The sequence below is a fragment of the Petaurus breviceps genome, unplaced genomic scaffold, assembly GCF_028583685.1.
Source record: "Petaurus breviceps papuanus isolate PSGF00001 unplaced genomic scaffold, PetGlider_PUasm1.0 80, whole genome shotgun sequence".
Classification (NCBI taxonomy): Eukaryota; Metazoa; Chordata; class Mammalia; order Diprotodontia; family Petauridae; genus Petaurus; species Petaurus breviceps.
The window spans coordinates 5,778,505-5,802,180 of NW_027186540.1; the positions used below are offsets into that span (position 1 = coordinate 5,778,505).

At 35.9% G+C, this 23,676-nt stretch overlaps 1 protein-coding gene across 4 annotated transcripts in view; it reads right to left on the bottom strand.

The window, feature by feature from the left end:
- The window catches only part of LOC138176000 (BEN domain-containing protein 7-like), a 136,564-nt gene that overhangs the window by 48,701 nt on the left and 64,187 nt on the right, over positions 1 to 23,676 (bottom strand). For all 4 annotated transcript variants that reach the window (XM_069106675.1, XM_069106674.1, XM_069106676.1 and 1 more), the window contains one exon: positions 10,297 to 10,522. In XM_069106675.1, coding sequence (XP_068962776.1) covers positions 10,297 to 10,522 — 226 coding nt within the window. The remainder of the gene's footprint in view (positions 1 to 10,296; positions 10,523 to 23,676) is intronic.

Sequence of the window (23,676 nt, forward strand, 5' to 3'; positions counted from 1 at the left end):
TCAACACATTCAAAACTGTCCCCTTTATTTGTACTTCCTTCCTTGCACTAACAAATATTACTTCAATGACCTTTTTATATCACAACATTACTATTAATTCTTCCCCTTTCCCACAAACTCTTCCTCCAAATAAAACTGAAAAAATAACCCCTTGTGACAAATAATCAGTCAAGCAAAACAAAGCCATTCCCTGCAAATGTTTGTTTTCCTACACCTTGAGTCCACTACCTCACTTTAAGAGCTGACTAATATATTTCATGAGTCCTCATTGATTTGATGAGAGTTCTTAAATCTTTCAAAGATGCTTTTATTCACCATGTCTGTGTCCATGTATAAATTGTTCTCCTACTCACTTCATTCTGCATCAATTCATACTACCCAGGATTCTCTGAGTCTCTTGTTATTTCTTACAGCACAATTATATTCTATTACATACAAATACTACTTCAGTCATTCTCCAATTTGTGAGCACCCACCACACTCCCTTAATTTCTTGCTTTTTTTCCCCCTTTCCCCCTTTTAATCGCACCTTCAGTATCGAGAAGTTGTTTTGATTTTGACTATTCTCTCCCCTGTATTACTGTCCCTCTTTCATGTATTTCAGCATCTCCTTATGTGGTCAACCCTCCTTCAAGTATTTCAGACAAGACTAAGCTTTATCTAAGGTCTACTCCCCTTACCTCTTCCATGTCTATATACTTTTCTTCTCACATATCCCAATTATGAGAAACGACCAATTCCATCTTTTTCTTCTTCCTTTCTATACTACTACATTCTTTTACCCTCTTTGCCCTCCAAAAACCTCAGAACAGAACCAATTCAAACGAAGATCCTTTTGTTTTTCTTATCTAATTCCCTCAATATCTTTGAGGACATTAAGGTTCTGAAAGGATACTGGTTTCTTCTGCTTCCATTAGAATGTTAACTCTGCTTCACTGCACACCTCCTTCTAATTACTCAAATGAATTTACCTTTTTTATATTTTTTCATGACTTTATGTTCACATTTCCAAGTTCCTACTTTGCTCAGAATTATCTTAAAATTCTCTATTCCATCAAAGATATATTTTTTTCGCCTTACAGGATTATATTTGGATTTCCAGGTAAGTTATTCTACTCCTTTCAAGAGTCTTGTAGGGGTGGCCATGTAGCACAGCGAGTAAGAGCACCGGCTCCAGTGTTGAGAAGACCTGGGGATCGAATCCCAGGCTCAGACACTTAGCAACCACCCAGAAACACATGGCCGTGTAACCTTGAGCAAGTTACTTAATCCCGATTCCTTTAAAAAAAAATTTAAAAAAAAAGTCTTGTAACAGTTTTTCTTTGATAAGGCAGTTCTGGATTTTGGCAACAAGTTTCCTGGGACTTTTCTTTTTGAGGTACCTTTGAGTAGGTAATTGGTAGATTTTTTCCTATCTCCACTTTGCTCTCAAGGTTGAATAGATCTGGGAAGTTTTCACTTTTGAAAAGTCAATTTGGAACAAATTCAACAATATTGTAACAACAATCTTACCAAGAGGCATTATAAGATGGAATTCTAAATATTAAGATAACTTATTTTGCTTCTAGAAATAATATGTTCCTTTTAGGGCTTGTATGCTTATGCAGTTTTACGATCAACAAGGAAGAGGAATCAAATCTGAGCTCATATCTCTACCATCCTCCTAGCTGAAAGTATTATGAGAATACATATAATTTAACAACAAGAAATAACAGAAATCAGAAATATTAAATTAAATGTCATTTTCCACAATCCAAACATGGTGAATTAAAATAGCCTATAGGATCAAATTTTAAAATTTGTGCCATTTCTATTCTTGTTATAAAGGAGCCATTTAATCTTCTTAAACAAATTCTAGATAAATAATGATAAGTATAACAAAACAAAAAGTAGAAATGCAAAGTCCACACAAATTTTTAAATACTTCATGGAAGACACACAGATACATAGTCACACACACACACAAAGAGGATGGGATAAGATCATAACATATCCACAGGTCTTAGGCTTTAATGGCCCATTTTAGCAAATCTCAAGGAAGGGTGTAAGCCAAATACAGCCAGTTTTCTTAATCTTACAGGAATCATAGTTCATTTCTTGGAGTACCACCAAGAAGTGTTCCCTCCAAGAGGATGTTCTGATCTGTTATTGTTATCTAAGCAGACCATCGGTGCTAGCATCATCCCAAGAAAGCAAAGACGTTTGTGTATTTTATGTCAGTGAATAAAAGTAGCCAACCAGTACTCTCTGATGCACTTGTAATTTCTTATAAATGTCACGGATCCAAGAATAGGATTAATGTAATACATTTTGATTTCCACCAGTAACAAAATGTGATGATAAAATTTCCTAAATGTAACCATTATTAGTCCAAGTTAAAATCATTACCTAGGTCATAGGAAAAATAAATTTACTGCAGTGTTCAAATAGTCACTCTACATATTATATATGTCTATATCTATATACATGTATATATGTATATGTGTGTGTGTGCAGTCTATAGAGGCTACAGTAGGTATAGAATGAAGTAGTCCATTATATAAGGAGTAAACACATTAGTGAAATACTCTAATCTGTTTATGGGTTACCAATTATGTTCTAAATTCAAATCACAATATTTAGTTTTATCTTTAGGTAAAAATCTTAAGGTATAGTATCATATCTTCCCTATGCTGCTTAACACTAGCAAGAAGTAACTATTATGAACTTAAATTATATTTTACTTCAATGGATCCATAATGAAACTAATGTGGGTACCCTTTCCAAAGAGGCAGCTAGATGGCTCAGTGGATAGAGTGCTGGGCTTGGAGTCAGGAAGATGTGAGCTCAAATCCTGTCTCAGATACTTACTAGCTATGTGAACCTGGGCAAGTCATTTAACTTCTATTAAAATAGGCAACAGAAGTTTCACTTAATCCAACTGGAGAAGGAAATGATAAACCACTAGAGTATCTTTGCAAAAAAAACCCCATGGATAGCATTGGTGTACCATGGTTCACAAGGTCACCAAGAGTCAGACACAACTGACTGAACAACTCTTTCCAAAAGGGCATATTATAATCCATCCATGCCTTCTTATCTTATGTATCTATTGTCCACTAAATCTTCTATAGCTGTATCAATTAACATGGAGACCTTCCTTTTAGATCTTGTGATATAACATGCATACCAACACTTGGGCTGTTTATTTGTTATACATTGCTCTCACTATATGACCAGCTGATCTATGAATATATGTGGAGATTTGAATATATGTATATATATGAAGATATATGTGACTACTCCTTCGATGATATCTCTCATAGTGTTTCTGGTATACAAGTCATTGCTAGATCTCAGCCATATAGCATCACTGGAAGAACACTGGTTTTAAAAATGATAGGTTTTGTTCTAGATTTACAAAATCTCAAAGCTGCAAGGGACTTGAGAGCCCATGTAATCCAACCCACAACTGAACAAGAATTCACTCTACAATATAATATCCCTTAGCTTGAAGACCTCCAGTAAAGAGGAATCCCATGACTCCTAGAAGCAGTCCATTCTGTTCCTTAATACCTCTAATTATTAGGAAATATTTCCTTAAATCAAGCCTAAGTTTTTTTTATAGGAGGTTGATTAGGGGATGATGCATTTATTGGGAAGTGCATCTTTAAGACTTCAATTGTACCTCCCTATCAAGTGCTATGGATATGACTATTTGACTCATTTTAAATTCAGTGTAGATGGATTAAGAATTAATTTGTTGGATAGGACTGTGGAGGAAAAGCTGTTGGGGGAAGGGATACTACTGTGTTGGCACAACAAAAAAGTAGGTCAGTTGCAGTCAGTCTTTTGCTCTTATCTTCATTTTTTTTTTTAAAAACAGCAGGTCTAAGAGAGAAATAGAACTATGAATTGAACTGGGTTGTTTATCAGCTACTATTAGTCCTTTATGTGTTTCTGTATTTTCGGGGTGGGGGGAAGGAGCTAAAAAATGTCCTATACATGATACTATTGCTTTGGAAGGTGACCAATTTACTCACATGTTTCAAGACCCAGATGAGCTATAGTTAACTTATTTTCTGAGATTTCCTAGAGGCGACTTTAGGTTGAGAAGGAAATGATGCAAAGAAAGACTGATATGAAGGGAAGCCCCCAAGACTAACTATGTCTATGTAAGCCTAGTGCTTGGTATATTGGGCCATGGATTACATGATTCCCCCACTGTTTTTAATTCTGCCCTCTGAGCGGAACAAATTTAATCCCTCTTCCATGCAGCAGCCATTCAAATATTGCTTTTGTCATTCTAAACTGTTTCATATAAATCTTTCCACATTTGTATTCTTCATTTGTTTTCATTTTCATAATTTCTTATAGTGAAATAATTTTTCATTACATTCATGTACCACAATTTATTTATCCATTTCCCAATCAGCAGGCACGTAGTTTTTCTTTCAGGTTTTTTTTCTATAATAAATAATGCTATAATGTTTTCTGTTCCTGTAAGTCTTACCTTCTTATCACCCATAGTACCCTACTCCTTAGGGTATAAATCCAAAATAAGATCTTTGGGTCAAAAAATATGAATATTTTGGGCTGACTGTACAATTCCACACTGCTTTAGGAAATGGTTTTTACAAATACTGACTACCATTAAATTTTATCATCTTTTACCATCTCAGTCAGTATAAGATGCTACCACAGAGTTGTTTTAACATTTCTCTAACTGTTCTAATGTAAGTAATAATCACAATAGCTAACATTTTACAATGTTTTGAGGTTTACAATGTGTTTTACATTTATTATCTCATTTGAAAGTTGAGTGACTTGACTACAGTAACATAACTGGTAAATGTCTAAAGTAGGATTCCAATTCAGGTCTCCCTGACTTCAAATCCGATGTTCTACCCACTAAAACATCTAGTTGACTATTATTAATTATCATTATCAGTAATATTGATAATAATTATAATTGCCTTCTGGAATAATTTCCGTCCCAAATTATAAACCTTTTAAAACAGTTACTAATTCATCCTTTTGTCCTATTCTATTTTATTTACAGTATTAAGTAGCTGATCATTATGTTCCTTTAAGAACTGTATACTTATATTCATTGACCACTGATTTCCTGGAAAATAGTTCTTTTTCTTATAAACTTTGTGTCAGTTCCATATAGATTTTTTCATATCCTTTTTTTCCTGAGGTTTTTAATACAAAATTGTTTCTTCCTGTCTATACATTTTATTATTACTTTGGAAGCAATGTTTTTCATTGTATAAAAATCATTTATCTTTTATAATTTCTTATACACTGAAGAGGTTTAGAAGTGATCTGACAAGGAAATTAATAAAGCAAATATCAACTGAAAAATATCAGCCAAAAAAAACCATTGGCTGCCTGAGGTACTTTTCAAGATGGCAAACTGAAGTTGCAAAAGAACAAGCTGAGGTCAAGGTAATCTTTGCTCTGACAAGGCAATCATACCCTGTTATTCCTCCACAATCATACTAAAACAGATTCCCAGAGAATAGCCACAGAAAATTGTTTTCTTGCTAACATCTCCAAAAAGAAAAGAACCTAGAGTAAATGTATTATAGAGACTATTTCAGTACTGCTCAAGGAGCACACATTCTGAATAGGTCAGGGTCAAAGACTATGCCAGGAACCAAAGTCAATATGGCTCCATGCAGCTAAGATTCTTGAAAGCAATACACAATTTCCAATCCTCTCTCTTCCTCCTTTACAGTATAGGCACAACACATAGTATATCTATATTCTTTGTCCAAGATATACATACTGATAGGCTAGCTTAATGGGATGTCCAGTCATCTATGTATCATAGTCTGGACAACAGGCATTTTTCCTGTATAAAGTGTTGGGCAAAATTCTTTTGAGTGCCTGTTGATCTCATTGAGGATGCTATTCCTAGTCTGATGAAATCAGTATATCAACCACAATAGCAACTGGAGGAGTTTAACTTCAGAGAGAATAAATGCTTCTTTCATTTGGATTCCATGATGGACATCCTCCATAACACAGGCAAATACTTTTGGCAAATATTCATCTTCCTATTTTATGCCTCCCTCGATATGAATAATCAGAGGGTTGCCAAAAAAAATTAATTATTTTTCTTGTTTTATTTATCAAGGAATTTTGATATCATAAGAGACACCTTTTTAGAGAATACTTAAAGGTATGTTTTGCTCTGAGTCACAGTTCTTATGATCAGCAAAGAATAAAAGCAGTTATATCTTTTATTTTCTGTACCTTTCAACTGTGTCACTGTAAATATGAGGCCTGCTGTATTTTGTATAAGCTTTTCTATAGCTTCTCATAATTTCATCAAGGATATCTTTGAGACATCTGTAGATCAATCTCATAAAGATTTCATAGAGATAAGAAAGTAAGCATAACATAATTGTTATATCATGAATTAATTATGAAATAATTATCTTTTTTCCCAAAGTTAAACGGCAAAGAACGTAGGTGAGAATAGCTGAATAAGCATTCCTCTATTTTTGCATCATCTTGATCAACATTATAAATGCATATTTTATGTTTTACCAAAATTTATTACACAACATAAAATAGAAGAAAAACTTTAAGTTACAAGGAATTTAGATTCTCAAAATATAGTGAACTCAGCAGTTGGGGTTATTAATAACTGATATTAGTAATACAATTACCTTTCTAACCAACTTGTGTTCCAAATTATATGCATTCTAAGACGGTTACTAATTCAGACTTCTGTATAACTACTTTACCTACAGAATTAAAATTCCTCCAAGAAATGAAGTCCCACTGTTTGTTTTATCACTGATTTGTGCTATGATGAGTCAGTCTCTGGAGACTCTTGTGTTCTTCAGTTCCAATATGCTACAAAGGGCTATAATAATATTGCTTTGTGCTCTGAAGGATGTTGTATGGAACTGCTAAGGTTTTAGATGTTTATAAAATCTTTCGACATCATATGTCAAATGGTAATTATAACGATACAAGAAACTTGTGATAGAATGGTGGGCTTACATAAATAGAAGGAAAGAAACCCACTAAATTTCCATTAAACTCTCATAATCTATCAGATATAGTAGACTTGAGTTGAAGAATAAAAACTTTCTTATTTTTCCCTACCAATATATGCTAAGAAAAACCAGAAGAACTTTGCATAAATGAATTTTTAAAATAACATGTCTTATAATATACAGGTTAATTAACTTTGAGTTAATAGGAGCTGGATGAGTTGAACAGAACATTTAGATAAGTGTTAGGAGAACGGGATATTTATACATGCTATTTTTTCTTTTAGAAAATGTTTATCACATTCATTAGTTGGTAGATCTTATCAACATTGTAAAGAAAGTTGTTTTAAAAACCTTTAAGATAAATTGAGTAGAGGTGAGAAATATTACTATCACGGTGTAAAAACTGAGGCATAGGAAAATCACTGAAGGATAAGCTGGAACAATAATTAGTGTACCTTAGGAATTAGGTTTGCTGAGGCTGTGTCTACAAACTTGAGTGAGGTTTAAGGATATTATCAGGATAATTCAAATAAAAATCATATTTGTTTCAATTACTTGAATATTTTGGGTCAATTGTTTCCCAAGCCTGAATTATCTGGACAACTGCCTAAACACTTCACCGTGATAAATATTGTCAAGGCTGAATGTCCTGAGGTTATTCTAATCTCTAGCCAGGGAGTGGGAAGTTGACAGAATCAAGGCACATCTGATATTCCTTTTATAATGTACCTTTTCCAAACTCTTGCATAATGTCCAATATTTCAGTCTAAAATGGATAAGGAAACAAACATGTATCTGTCTACTTGCAAAGAAAAATTTCATCTACTATCCATTATTAGGATATCTCAAATGCTGCTTTTTAAATGGGCCATGATCATGTATGGTTTCTAATTTCCAATTTCTTTAATAATGTTAATATACTGTCCTGAAAAAAAAAGGAAAATTAAAACAATTTCTGGCTACTATTCAATGTGTTTAAAAGTTTCAGCAACAAAAAGCATCTTCAGATTTGACCTTAAAATTTTCAGGAGATCCCAACCAAATTAAATTGAAACAGGGCCCATCTTTCAGCAAATTGTAGTTACATCACTGACCATTTTTCAGAGAGTAAAACCCTATTTTCAGTGTCACTCCAGACGGCACCACTCTGTCCTGAAATGGAACGGACTGTGTCATCTCTGCAGCTTGTCATATTAACTACAACTTAACTGTCACATTAAGCAAAAATAAAAAATTCTAATGGAGAATAAGTTATGTATTAATAAAGGTTTCAGTTTCAGCACTAAACGAAGGAAACTATAGTAGAGACACATTGGGTGTCTGGCACTTATCAACTCTATTGAGAAGCATTTTTTTCTTTGCAGAATTATTGGTCAATTTCCACATATTCTTTTATTACTATAAAATTGATTTATGTTGCAAGATGACTGGAGAGAAAGGAATATATAAATGTATATCCTTCATATTTGTGTTATACAGACAGAATACCTGTGCATTGTGTCCATGGAATGGAATATAGGTGTTGTAATGGAAATGCAAATTTAAAGATCTTCCCTGCCCCTAGGCTAAAGTGCACCTGGAGCCTGGGGAGGGAGGCTTGTTTTTCAGTTGATACTTTTTGATTGGCCAGTGGGTCCAAAAGGTTGTTACATTCTCTGAGCCAGGAGAAGGCTATATAAGCCCTGATGTGTAGCTTTGTTTTGGGACTCACTTTGAGAAGTGTTCTGTGATTTGATCTGAATTCTGGGAAGCCGTTGTTGAGAGTCCCCCGGCTTTGAAAAACCCAGAATGTGGAAACCCAGATGTTGACTGGGTATGGATGTAATGGTTGGACAGTTTGGAAATCTGTCTACTTGATGTTTCTGTCTTGATAATTATGCCTGTATACTTTGAGGTTCAGGGTGCTGACCTTTTCTCCTGAACAAGGTAAACGATATATGTCTGACTGATTAAAGTAAGCTTGTTAACCCATTTTGAGTTGCTTTCCTTTAACAAAGCAGATCCAAGAACCTGTATGGGCAGCAAACCCTGAGGACGCGCTTGGGGTGCTTGCTGCTACAGGTGTATACACACATATGTGTAATATGTATATACATAAGTATATGTATATACACCTGTACTTCCATTCCACGGACATCTGATTCAGAAGAATAAGGAAATAAATTATTTTTTATCAATTATTTCCTTTTTAATTATTACATTAACCAATATTTCATTTTCATGGATTTTTCTCCTACTTAAGAATTAAATTATGATCTTTGCTTAAATAACACTTAAATATTTAAACCTGGTGCTTGATGACTATCTTCAGCAGATCCTTGCTACTGAGTACTTTTTTTTTTTTTTGCTTTTTGGAGGGGGCAAGGCAGGGCAATTGGGGTTAAGTGACTTGCCCGAAGTCACACGGCTAATAAGTGTTAAGTGTCTGAGGCCCGATTTGAACTCGGGTCCTCCTGACTCCAGGGACGGTGCTCTATTCACTGTGCCACCTAGCAGCTCCTACTGAGTGCATTTCTAAGTCAGGCAATGGACTTGGGCTAAGGAATTGGCTATGGCTGGCTACATGCTTATAAAGCACTTGAATACATTCTATAAATTCATCAGAAGCATGCTTCTCCATAGTTAAAACAATGGATCATAGCCATATGTTCAAGAAATTACTTAAGGCAAAAGGACCCATGTTTTTCTCTGCATGTGCTAGGATACTTGTCATGGACAATGAGGCTTCAATACAAGTCAGAAACAAACAAGAGTACATAACTCTATATCATAGACTAATAACTAGGCTTAAACAGTCCTAAGTAGTTTTAACCCAAGGAAAATAATTTTTGTGCTCTGAATTTATTACATTTAATTTCAACATCTTTATAAGAATAAGTCACAGCTTTAATTCTTAAAACAAAAGATCTATGAAAATAAAGTTTTTTTAATCAAGCTCATAATTAGTAATTATGTGGTCTATTAAATCAATCTTTATAGGAAGTGCTATATTACACTCCCTTCTCCTCCCCCCCCCACACCCCTCTTCCTTTTTGGTGCTGCAGTTGGTCCATTTGACTCTTACCATATATTAACAAATTTACCAGGCAAATAGCCAGCTCTAGTGATAGTGTTTAGAGTAATGAGTGATAATGTTTGTAAGTAAACACCTTGTTGATTAAAGTTTAGCTTTTGGAACTAATTCACTAATATTTCAGTTAATTTATCATGTTTTTTCAAGTTAAATCTTATTGAATAATAAACAAAATTGAACAACTGAACAAAAAACTCATTAAGTGAAATGATGTTGACCAACCTTTTATTGCACCCACAATATTTTGGTCTAATCCTTTCCGGTTGTCATTGAGTCCTCTTTTCCTCTTTCCATTGGGCAAGGAGTTTGCCAAAGTCTTGTCATCAAAAAATGCACATACCAATTTTCTAAAGAGAAGACTTCCTGAGCGAGTGTAGTTTGACAATATAGAGTCCAGCTGAGATTTAGGCATAAATACATCAAAGCCTTCGGCAAGTTGCACTTCTGGCTACCAAAAGAACATAAATATTGAATTAAAAAGTGTATTTATCTTATTGGAATATTCTAGTTGAACATCTGTACATCACAAAATATTGTTATTTATTGAAATGCCCATAAACTATAGATGACTCATCCCAAGATTCTGCAAACAAATATTTCTAGTTTGATTTGCACAACCGTTTATACTCTGTGGCTCTTTAATTTATGTTTCAAAAATTAAAAGAATTTTTAATCATTAGAGCTGTTTAAAAATGGACTACTAAGATTGTTTTTAACATACTAAAAACTGTATATTACAAAAATCTATTATAATTGTTTCAAACTTGAATATGTTGAAATATAACTAGGGTAAGCCTACCATAACTCTAAAAATATAAATCAATTTACAAATGATAAAATCCAAAATCAAAAAGAATAATGCCTCATTTAAACACTCTTCATTAAAGCTTTTACTACAAAAAAATCTGTGCACTTTCAAAACTGAAAATTTCTCCTCTTCCACATTAGAGTGCTCCTTGCATTATACTTATTTGTATCTATGTTGGATTACATGGCCTCATTGTTTTTCATCTTTATATCCCCAGAGACCTAAAATAGGTGCTAGGGCTTACAGAGTTGCTTAATGAATTTTCTGAGTTGAGTTGAAGTCAGGTAGTGCTTTAATTGTTCTAAATAGACACATAAAGAGTCAAGGTTACTCTCTGAGTTGTCAGAGGATGTGTGACTGTCAAGGAAAGGAACCTCATAACAGATTTATTCCAGACTCCTGACATCCCTGATTTCTGTTGGAATTTCTAAAATAAAACGTGGGAGTCTTTTTAGACAGAAGATCTATGGTCAGATGTTGCTTCTACTGCCCAAGTTCTCTTGTAAGGTAGGGGAGCATCTACTTTCCATTGTAACTAGAAGAACAAAAAATTATTTTGGAGATGCTGTATTAGATTTAGAATAAATGACTTACCTGATCCCAAAGTGCCTCAAAAAGAGTTCATTAGATATTAGGGTTTCTTCTAAAGGAGTATTACCTGAATGAGCATTATCATCATGTCACAGATTCAGAGTTGGAAGATTATTTCATCTAAATCACATTTAAAAATGAAACTCTACTACAATATTACTAACAAATGGTATGTTAGCTTCTGTTTGAAGATCTCCTGGGAACTGGAACCTACTCCCTCTTAAGCAAACTCATTTCACTTTTGGACAGTTCTAATTACTAGAGTTTATAAAGTTGAGATTTGCCTTTCTGCAACTTCCTAGTCCTTAGAAGCAGTTAGATAACACAGTGGCTAGTGCTCTGAGCCTGGGGTAAGAAAGATCAAAGTTCAAATCAGGCCTCAGACACATAATAGTTGTGTGACTCTGGTAAGTCACTTACAATCTGTTTGCCTCAGTTTCCTCATCTGTAAAATGGGAATAATAACACTTACCTCCCAAGAGTGTTGTAAGGATCAAATGAGATAACACTTATAAAACACTTAGCACAATGCCTAGCACATAGTATATGTTATATAAATGTTAGTTATTGTCATTATTCTTAAAATTTTTATTATTTTTATTGCAGAATTGTAGATCAATAAAACCCTCCTCCAAAACTCCTTCAAATAAATTAAGGTGGCTACCAAGTTCCTACTAAGGATTTTTTTGCCAAGTTAAACATCCCTCATTCCTTTGGATGAAGTTTATAATGCCATGTTCTCCACCTGGTTCACATTCTAGTCTGACTCCAATTTATTAAAGTTCTGCCTAAAATGTAGCAGCCATAACTGAACACAAGAATAAAGATGTAGTCAGACCAGCACATACTACAACCTGAAAAAGAGAAGACTTGGCCAGAGGATGGTTAGAAATGGGAGGAGACTCCACCCCCTCCAATTCATGTAAAAGGTGACTCTGAACAAACTTTGAAGCTACAGAACCCACAAAAGGACACAGAGAAGCTAACCTCTCACCAAGGACAGCCTGGCAGGCCAGCAGGAATCGGGCAGCACAGCGCTCTGGGAGCCAACCCCACAGCCAGAGGTTTTAGCCCAAGGGAGGCCTGACCAGCCGCTGGCTGGAAGGACTTCAGATCACCAGCAGCTGTGGCAGTTTCCAGAATTATCAACACATACATGCTAAGGACAAAGTGAGAGGTCAGTGCAGTGTGGACTTTAGGATCCAATAGTTGGGGGTGCGGTCGGCCTTTGCCACCGGGGCGAGAAGCCACCGAGGCACCTTGGCCACTGCCATGTGGGAGCTTCAGCACCTGGCCTGCAGAGTGTAGGAGGACCAAGCATTCCAGTCTGAGGGGTAATCACTCTTGCTTTAGCCTGCTTGGATTTGGATTGTGGTCTAGAGTGGAGGTCCTGGGGTGTGTGACCAGCCTGTCAGAGCATGTGGAAGCTTCAGAAAGGGCACCCAACTAATATCTTCAGCAGCTGAGAAAACCCCAGCACTTGAGACAAAGCTCCCCTGTCTGGTAGCAGAGCCCTACTGTGACAAAAAGCCCAAAAGTCAAGTAATTGAGTGGCAACATGAGCAGGCAAAGGAAGCAAACCAAGCAGAGCAATCCCAACTTTACACTCCTATTTTAGGGGAGAAAAAGGAAAAAAGCTTGAAACAGGAGGAAGACAGTGAAGTAAGAACTCCTGCACCAAAAGCTTCCAAGAAAAATATGAGCTGGTTACAGGCCACAGAGGATCTTAAGAAGGATTTTGAAAACCAAGTAAGACAAGTGGAAGAAAAATTGGGAAGAGAAATGAGAATGATGCAAGAAAATTATGAAATGAGAGTCAACAATCTGACTGAAGAAAATAACACCTTAAAAAACAGACTAACTCAAATGGCAAAAGAGGCTCAAAAAGGCAATGAGGAGAATGCCTTAAAAAGCAGAATTTTCCAGATGGAAAAAAAAGCTCAAAAGCTCAATGAGGAGAATCATTCCCTCAGATTTAGAATGTAGCAAAGGGAAGCCAGTGACTTCATGAGAAATCAAGATACTATTAAGCAGATCCAAACAAATGAAAAAATAGAAGGCAATGTGAAATATCTCATTGGGAAAACCAATGACCTGGAAAATAGATCCAGGAGAGATAATTTAAAAATTATTGGACTACCTGAAAATCATGATCAAAAAAAGAACCTAGAAATCATCCTCCAAGAAATTTTCAAGGAAAATTGCCCTGATGTTTTCAAACCAGAGGGCAAAATAGAGGTTGAAAGAATCTACCTATCACCTCCTGAAAAAGATTCCCAAAAGAAAACTCCTAGGAATATTATAGCCAGGTTCTAGAATTCCCAGTTCAAGGAAAAAATATTACAAGCAGCCAGAAGAAACAATTTGAATATTGTGGAAACACAATCAGGATAACTCAGGACCTGGCAGCTTCTACATTGAGGGATGGAGTAGCTTGGAATACGATATTCCAGAGGGCAAAAGAGCTGGGATTAAAACCAAGAATCACTTACCCAGCAAAACTGAGTATCATGTTTCAGGGGAAAATATGGTCATTGAGTGGAATAGAAGACTTTCAAGCATTCTTTTTTTTTTTTTTTTTGCCTTTTGGAGGGCAATTAGGGGGTTAAGTAACTTGCCCAAGGTTACACGGCTAGTTTTTTTGCGTGGGTGTTAAGTGTCTGAGGCTGGAACTGAACTCAGGACCTCCTGACTCCGGAGCTCTACTCACTGTGCCACACTTTCAAGCATTCTTGATGAAAAAATCAGAATTGAATAGAAAATTTGACATTCAGATACTTCAAGAAGCAAGAGAAGCAAGAGAAGGTAAACAGGGAAAAGAAATCATAAGGAACTTATCAAAGTTGAACTACTCATATTCCTACATGGAAAAATAATAATTGTAACTTATGAAACTTTTCTCAGTATGAGAATAATTGAAGGGAATAGAAATGTATATATATACCTATAAATATACCATACATACATATATAAGTCTATATAGGAGAGTATATGGCATATGAATACATATGTGAATGTATATATATATATATATGTGTGTGTGTATAGGTATACATAGATAGAGGGCACAGGAGCAATTTAATAGGAAGGGATGATACTAAAAGGTGATATTAAGAGGTGAGAGAGGAATATAATGAGAGGAGATGGGGACAGATGAATGGGATAAACTATCTCAAATAGAAGGGGTAAGGGAAAATGGTTACAATGGAGGAAAAGAACAGGAAGGCAAAAGGGAATGGGTCAACCTTATTCCCATTGAATTTGGCTTAGAGAGGGAATGATATACACACTAAATAGGGTATCTCACCCTACAGGAGATCAGGGGGCAAGGGGATGAGAGGGGGGATGATGGAAGGGAAGGCAGGTTGGGGGTGGGGAGTTGGAAGCACCCACTTTTGAAAAGGGAGAGGATCAAAGTAGAGAATAGAACAAGTGGGAGGTGGGATAGGAGGGAGGGAAATATAGTCAGTCTTTTACAATATATCCACAGAAAAGTTTTGCATTAGCTATACATGTACAACCTATATTGAATTGCTTATCTTCCCAGTAATGGTGGGTGACAAGGGAGGAAGGAATGAATCTGGAATTCAAAGTTTTAAAATCAAATGTTTAATATATATGCATATACTATTATTAATATTATTTACATATAAGTGGGAAATAAGATATACAGGCACTGGGGCATATTATTTTACATATAAGTGGGAAATAAGATATACAGGCACAGAGGGGGTATGGGAGAAGATATGGGAGAGAGCAGATTGGAGGAGGGGATATCCAGTGGGATTGCTATTTTGAGGTGGTGGGTAGGGGAAAAAGGGGGAGAAAATTTGTACCTCAAAATCTTACGGAAATGAATGATGTAAACTAGAAGTTAATAAAGCATTTGATTTTTAAAAATAAATAAATTATTTATCAGTCAAGGGCAAAAAGAAACATCACAAGTTATTTGATATTCATGATGAGCATTAGCTTATATGCTGTTAAAAAGATAAGGAAATAATAAAATTCTATGAAGAAGTGAATAGGACCCTATAATTAAATATATATTTTTAAAAAAAATTTGGGGGGGGGGCAGGGCAATTGGGGTTAAGTGACTTGCCCAAGGTCACATGGCTAATATGTGTTCAGTGTCTGGGGTCAGATTTGAATTCAAATTCCCACACTGGCCATGTCCAATAATCTACATTTAATTCTACACCTTTTGTCCACCACCTCTTTATCAGATATTGAGTATGAATCATTATTTGCCCTCTGAAATCATACTGCATAAACCAGTTTGTAAGTCTTTCAAAGTTGTCTTTATAACACTGTTGTTCTGTGTAAACTGTTCTCCTGGTTCTGCTCACTTCATACTGAATCAGTTCATACAAATTTTTAGAGATCAAGAATTATAAGGAAACTATTTTCTTTTACTATCAATTTTCATAGACTTTACTATATTGTTTATGTTTATGAACTGAATGTGTAACTGAATTTTATATTCAGTTTGATATTTATGCTAGCTTCCACTAAAATCCTACTTTAATTCTTAATCACTAGAGATATGAAGAGAAAAGTAGAACAGTTTTTGTCCCCAAGAAGCTTATACTCTAACAGGGGAGACAAAATGTACATTCAGAATATATACAAACTGAATGAAAGTTAGCTTTGGGGAAGGTATTAGCAACTAGTGGCATTAGTAGGAAAAGCTTTGTATAGAAGATAGTGCTTGATTTGATATATGAAGAAAATCAGAGATTCCAACAGATAGAGAGGGATATTAGGAATGGGGGGATAGCAAAGGCAAAGGTATGGGGAGGGGAGATAGAGTGTCCTATGAAGAAGAACAAGGAGGACAGTATTGTTGGACTATAGGGTATATGAAGGAGAAGTAACATAAAAAAAGAATGGAAATGTAAGGAAAAGGCATATTGTGAAGAGCTTTAAATGTCAGACAGAGGAATTTATATGTAATCACCGATATAACAGGGAACCACTGGAGTTGAATGAATATGTCTGTGATATGATGAAATGTACACTTTAAGAAATTACTTTGGTGGTTACATGGAGTATAGATTGGAATGGGGAAACCAAAAACCAAAATGAGAAACTAAACAGGGGGCTTTTACAATAATGCAGGTGAGAGATGATAGGGGCTTGAATTAGACAGATGGCTGTGAGTGGAGAGAAAAGAACATATGTAAGAGATGCAGTAGAGACCAAAAAGAGATTTGGCAATGATTGGATATTGAGTTGAGTAAGAGAGAAATAAGGATCACATTAAAACTGTAAACTTGGATGAAAAGAAGGATGGTTGTGTCCTCAACAGTAATAGAAAAGTCTGGGAAGTGGGATGGGTTTGGGGGAAAGAAGAGTTCCAGTTCATATAAGTCTTCCAAGTCTCCTTTTCACAAGTTCTTATGGCATAACACTATTCCACTAAATTCATATGCTGTAATTTAAGTGATTCTTCAAATGATGAGCATCCACTTAGTTTCTAGTTCTTTGCCACCAAAAAGAGGGATATCATAAATAGTTTTGTACATTTAGGTCCTTTCCCTCTTTCTTTGATCCCTTTAGGGTATGAACCTAGTAGTTAATATTGCTAGATCAAAGGGTATTATGTACAGTTTAGTAATATTCAGGTATAGGTCTAAATTGCTTTCTGAATGGCTGGTTCAGTTTACGGTACCTGTTTGCCTAAAGTCTCTCCAGCCTTTCCCATATTCTCTTTTTGTCAACTTTCTCAATTTGATGGGTATGAGATGGAACCACAGAGTTGCTTTAATTTGCATTTTTCTAATTAGTAGGGATTTGTAGCATTTTTCCTATGACTAGTATAGCTTATATTTCTTCTGAAAACTTCATATCCTTTGACCATTTTTTAATTGAAAAGTGTCCTTATTTTTATAAGTTTGAATTCTTTCCATAGATGGTTTAGAAATAAGGCCTTTATGTGAAGAAATTGCTGCAAAGAATTTTCCCCAGTTACATGCCTTCTCATAGTTTTCAACATATTTTTCACTTAACTTCACCTATTTTCATCTTTACACAAAAGTACATGCACTTGGATAGGTCTTACCAAGTTCTCATAATTTGTCTGCTTTGCTATCTTTTGCAAAAGAAGTTGATAAGCTGCTATTATTTTCACAGGACTCTTATTGCAAATGTTAATCATGAGCATTTCAATCAGAGTTAACTCTACCATGAAAAAGATGGGTCTCTGCCTTTGGATGTATAATAACACCATCTCCACCAATTTCTTTAATTGTCTCTCCAAGGAGAAACGGCATGCCATCCTTCTGTGTAGATACAATTTCTTTTTGTCTTCTGGATTCATTTAGAAAAAAATGATAAGATTGATATGATTCAGTTTTTCCTGTAAGGCATCTACTATCTAGTCACCAGACAACACTTTCACATTTAGAATGATGATAAAGTTAGTATTTGTAAATGAAAAACTGTGATTATTAGCACCCACTGTCTCCTTTTCCTTTGCTCTATTAGTCAGCCAGCAAGTATTTATTAAGCAATTGTGTGCCAGGTATGGTGCAAATTGCTAGGAATACAAAGAAACGCAAAAGCAGTCCCTGCCCTGAAGAAATTCCCATTCTAAAGACAGAGACAAAGATGAAAATAACTAGATATACAAGAGTTTATACTCAATAGAGTGAAGGTAATCTCAGAGGCAAAATTATTGGCACTGGCAGCTGGGTGGAGGAACAGAAGACCCTTAAAGAAGCTAGGATTTGGGCGGGGTCAAGATGGCAGAGTAGAAACAGGAACTTCACACAGGTCCACCACCTCCAATTCATGTAAAAGGGGACTCTAAACAAACTTTGGAACTACGGAACCCACAAAATGACACAGAGAAGCTAACCTCCTGCTGAGGACAGTCTGGCAGGCAAGCAGGAATGGGCCAGCCCAGTGCTCTGGGAGTGGAGCCCAGCCCCATGCTGAGGTTTCAACCCCAGGGCTGACCTGACCAAGCTACGGCTGGAGGGACTCCAGATCACCAGCAGCTGTGGCAGTTTCCAGAATTATCAACACATAGATGCTAAGGACACAGTGAGAGGTCAGTGCAGTGTGGACTTTGGGAACCAGTAGCTGGGAGTGCGTCAGCCTTTATCCCATGGAGGGAGAAGCCACCATGTGGGAGCTTCAGCTCCTGGCCTGCAGAGTGTAGGGGGACCAAGCAACCAGTCTGAGGGGTAATCGCTCTTGCTTTAACCTGCTTGGATCTGGATTGCAGTCTAGGGTGGAGATCCTGGGGTGTGTGACCAGCTTGCCAGAGGGTGTGGAGGCTTCAGAAAGGGCACCCAACTAATACCTCAGGCAGCTGAGAAAACCCCAGCATTTGGTATGAAGCTCCCCTGTCTGGTGGCAGAGTCCTACTGTGGCAAAAAGCCCAAAAGTCAAGTAATTGAGTGGCAAAATGAGCAGGCAAAAGAAGCAAAACAAGCAAAGCAATCCAACATTAGAATCACTCCTATTTTGGGGACAAAAAGGATCAAAGCATGGAACAGGAGGAAGACAGTGAAGTCAGAAATCCTGCACCAAAAGCTTCCAAGAAAAATATGAGCTGGTTACATGCCATAGAGGACCTTAAGAAGCAGATAAGAGAAGTGGAGGAAAAATTGGGAAAAGAAATGAGAATGATGCAAGAAAATTATGAAATAAGAGTCAGCAGACTGACTGAGAAAAATAACACTTTAAAAAATAGACTAACTCAAATGGCAAAAGAGGCTCAAAAAGGCAATGAGGAGAAGAATGCCTTAAAAAGCCAAATTTGCCAGATGGAAAAAGAATTTCAAAAGCTCACTGAGGAGAATCATTCCTTCAGAATTAGATTGGAGCAAATGAAAGCTAATGACTTGATGAGAAATCAAGATGATGTTAAACAGATCCAAACAAATGAAAAAATAGAAGGCAATGTGAAATATCTCATGGAAAAAACCACAGACCTGGAAAATAGATCCAGGAGAGATAATTTAAAAAATTATTGAACTACCTGAAAGCCATGATCAAAGAAAGAACCTAGAAATCATCCTCCAAGAAATTTTTTTTTTTTTGCTTTTTGGAGGGCAATTGGGGCTAAGCGACCTGGGCAAGGTCACACAGCTAATTCCTGTGTTAAGTGTCTAAGGCCGGATTTGAACTCACGTCCTCCTGACTCCAGGGCCAGTGCTCTATTCACTGTTCCACTTAGCCACCCCCCTTTTTTTCTTTTTTTTTCCTCCAAGAAATTCTCAAGGAAAGGTTTTAGAACCAGAGGGCAAAATAGAGGTTGAAAGAATCCACCGATCACCTCCTGAAAAAGATCCCCAAAATAAAACTCCTAGGAATATTATAGCCAGGTTCTGAAATTCCCAGATCAAGGAGAGAATATTACAAGCAGCCAGGAAGAAACAATTTGAATATTGTGGAAACACAATCAGGATAACTCAGGATCTGGCAGCTTCTACACTGAGGGATCAAAGGGCTTGGAATATGATATTCTGGAGGTCAAAGGACCTGGGATTAAAACCAAGAATCACCTACCCAGCAAAATTGAGTATCATGTTTCAGAGGAAAATATAGTAATTCAGTGGAATAGACAACTTTCAAGCATTCTTGATGAAAAAACCAGAGTTGAATAGAAAATTTGACATTCAGATACAAGAAGCAAGAGAAGCATGAGAAGCTAAACAGAAAAGAAATCATAAGGAACTTATCAAAGTTGAACTATTAACATTCCTACATGGAAAAACAATAATTGTAACTGATGAAACTTTTCTCAGTATGATAATAGTTGAAGGGAATATAAATATGTATATATGTCTATATTGGAGGGTATACAGGAGCATGAATACATATGTGAATGTGTGTTTATATGTTTACAGGTATACATAGATAGAGGGCAAGTAAATGGGAAGGGATGATACTTAAAAGGTGAAATTAAGAGGCAAGAGAGGAAAATAATGAGACGAGATGAAGAGAGAATGGGGTAAACTATCTCATATAGAAGGGGCAAGGGAAAATGGTTACAATGGAGGGGAAGAACAGGAAGGCAAAAGGGAATGGGTCAACCTTATTCTCATTGAATTTGACTTAGGGAGGGAATGACATACACACTAAATAGGGTATCTCACCTTACAGGAGATTAGGGGGCAAGGGGATGAAAGGGGGATGATGGAAGGGAGGGCAGGCTGGGGGGGAGGGAAGTTGGAAGTACTCACTTTTGAAAAGGGAGAGGATCAAAGTAGAGAATAGAACAAGTGGGAGGTGGGATAGGAGGGAGGGAAATATAGTCAGTCTTTTACAATATATCTACTAAGGTAATATTTTGCATTAGCTATACATGTACAACCTATAATGAATTGCTTATCTTCCCAGTAAGGGTGGGTGACAAGGGAGGAAGGGAATGAATCTGGAATTTAAAGTTTTAAAAATTAAATGTTTAAAATATATATGTATATATATGTACTATTATTAATACTATTTTACATGTAATTGGGAAATAAGATATACAGGTACTGGGGCATAGAGATCCACTGTGCCCCACTGGAAAAGTCGAAGGGGGTATGGGAGAAGATATGGGAGAGAGCAGATTGGAGGAGGGGATATCCTATGGGACTGCTATTTTGGGGTGGTGGGTAGGGGGAAAATGGGGAGAAAATTTGTAACTCAAAATCTGGTGAAAATGAATAATGTAAGTCAGAAGTTAATAAAGCATTTGAAAAATGAAAAATATAAAAGAAGTTGGGATTTGAGGTGAGCCTTGAAGTCAAGAAAACACCAAAGAGGCAGAGGTGAAAAAGAAGAACATTCCACTGTCATAATAGAAGGGGAAGAAAAACACACAAAACTGAAGGCTACTTTTTCCTTTTCTTTGTTTTATGGGTCTCTATAGCCAAGGGATTCATCAACCAATGGCCTGCCTACTGGTAATGAACCTCTCCAGACTTAGTTATAGCCTGTTTCATGTGAAGCAGACACAATTTTCTATTAGGATTGTGCTCAGAAACTGTCCAATATGGTAAACTCTACCACAGTTTCTAAGAACCTATATTCCCTAATACACCAAGATAAACCTAGGGTCATCTTCATGTGGTCATGAGTAGTAGACACAGAGGCAATACTTTGATAAAGAACTTAAAAGCTACTTTAATTCTATTGAGCATCCTAGAGTACAGAATGACTTCTTTTTTACTTTATTGAAAATTACTGGGGTGGCTAGGTGGCACAGTGAATAGAGCACCAGCCCTGGAATCAGGAGTACCTGAGTTCAAATCCAGCCTCAGACACAACACAAAAACTAGCCGTGTGACCTTGGGCAAGTCACTTAACCCTAATTGCCTTCAAAAAAGCAAAAAAAAAAAAAAGAAAAAATTACTTCAGGAATTAGAATTTTAGTACATTTACAATAAAGCAAGATAACCATTTTCTATTTCTTTCCAGACTTTCACATATGCCATTCCTTGTGTCTGAAATGTTCTCACTTCATTTCCATTAAATCTATCCTTCCCCTTCAAAATTCTGCCTAAATTCATTTGTATGGAGCCTTACTTAATTTCATCCAGTTCTGGTTTAAATAAATAAATGAAGGAATGAATCAATGGATTAATTAATAAGTAAATAAATAAATAAGCAAATAAATCAATAAATCAATAAACCCATTTATTCTACACATCTCTACAGCTGTAATGAGGATTAACCTCATCTCTGCAGAATGATTTTTTAATGTTTTTCAAGTGTGTGTATGATTATACAGAGTATATACAATGTATGTGTATACAGAGATACACATAAATGCAACGTAGATACATATACACATGTGTGTACATGTATATACACATTTCTACATGTGTACATATAATTATGTATGTGTACATATATGTTCGTTTATGTATATTTGTACAAAAGCAACATTATAATAAACAGCATGTTACCAAATGAGAAAATAGTACTATGAGTTTCTTAAGAAGTTGACCTCATCATGGGTTTCAATTGTCAGAGAATTTTACATAGTAAGTAAGAATTAAGTTAGAACTTCACGAACAGGAAAACATGGAGATGTTGGGTAGAGCAAACAATAAGATCAAAGGTACAGAAGAGGGAATGAGTGTAATGATGGGAGAATGAGCATATCAATCTGGCTAGCACACTTTAGGGCAGAAGTAGAAAAGACAGTTAAAACTAAGTAGTGTATTGCTTTGAATTCCAGGACTATGGAGGTTATTATGTAATTGCAATAATACAATGTTATACTTTTATAGCACCTTAGTTTTCAAAGCATTTTCACAGGCTTTGATTCTCACAATTGTGGGAGATAAGTAGGTCATTTTTATCTAAGTAAAACAAAAGTCTCAGAGAAGTTAAGAAAACTGACTTGGACAAAAACTCTGGTCTTTTGACTCAGTTCAGTGTTCTTTCTATTATACTACAATGCTTCTAGATAATGAGAAGCCACTGAATATTTTTCAGCAGCACAAATAAGATAACTGAAAACAGTGTTTTAATAAGATTAATAAAGCAACTGTGACATATTACAGTGAGAAGAGACTAGATGAAGGGAGACAAATTAACAGATTATAACAACTGTACTGGTAGAAAGTAATGAGATCCTATAATTTATGAAACAAAAAACTGAAAAAAGAGAATCGTTATGAGAAAGATTTTGAGAAGGTACACATAGCAAAATTTGATGACTGAAAGGAAATAATGGACAAGACAGGAAAGAATCAAAGTTGATGCCAAAGTTCTAAGCCTAAGAAACTAGGAAAAGTATCTGGAGTCAGAAAATGGAGAAGATGATGATACCAGTAACAAACATGGAAATCAGGAGGAGAATCTAGCTTTGGGGGATAGGGATGGAGAACTATTTAGACAAGCTGAATTAGAGGAGATGGTAGGACAACAACAAACAGTTACTGATAAGTTGTGCAATGTTTTATAGATGTACTCTCAAAACCAAAATTTTCCCCCAAAACTTCTAGGATCCTTCTATACTGAAATAGACCTTTACTCCTTTGATGCCCTCTTCCATAGGGTGTTTTTGGAAGCCCAGTTTCTCAAATAACCAATCCTACATACCTTCCCCACTTGCCCCCTCAGAACACTCTCTGAAAACTTGTCTTCAATATATTTTTTTTTCCTGCTCTGAAGATCCTCTTCATTTGAGAAGGCTTATAGCTAGAGGATAATAAACTAAGAAAACATTGTATCTATATACCTGGGTT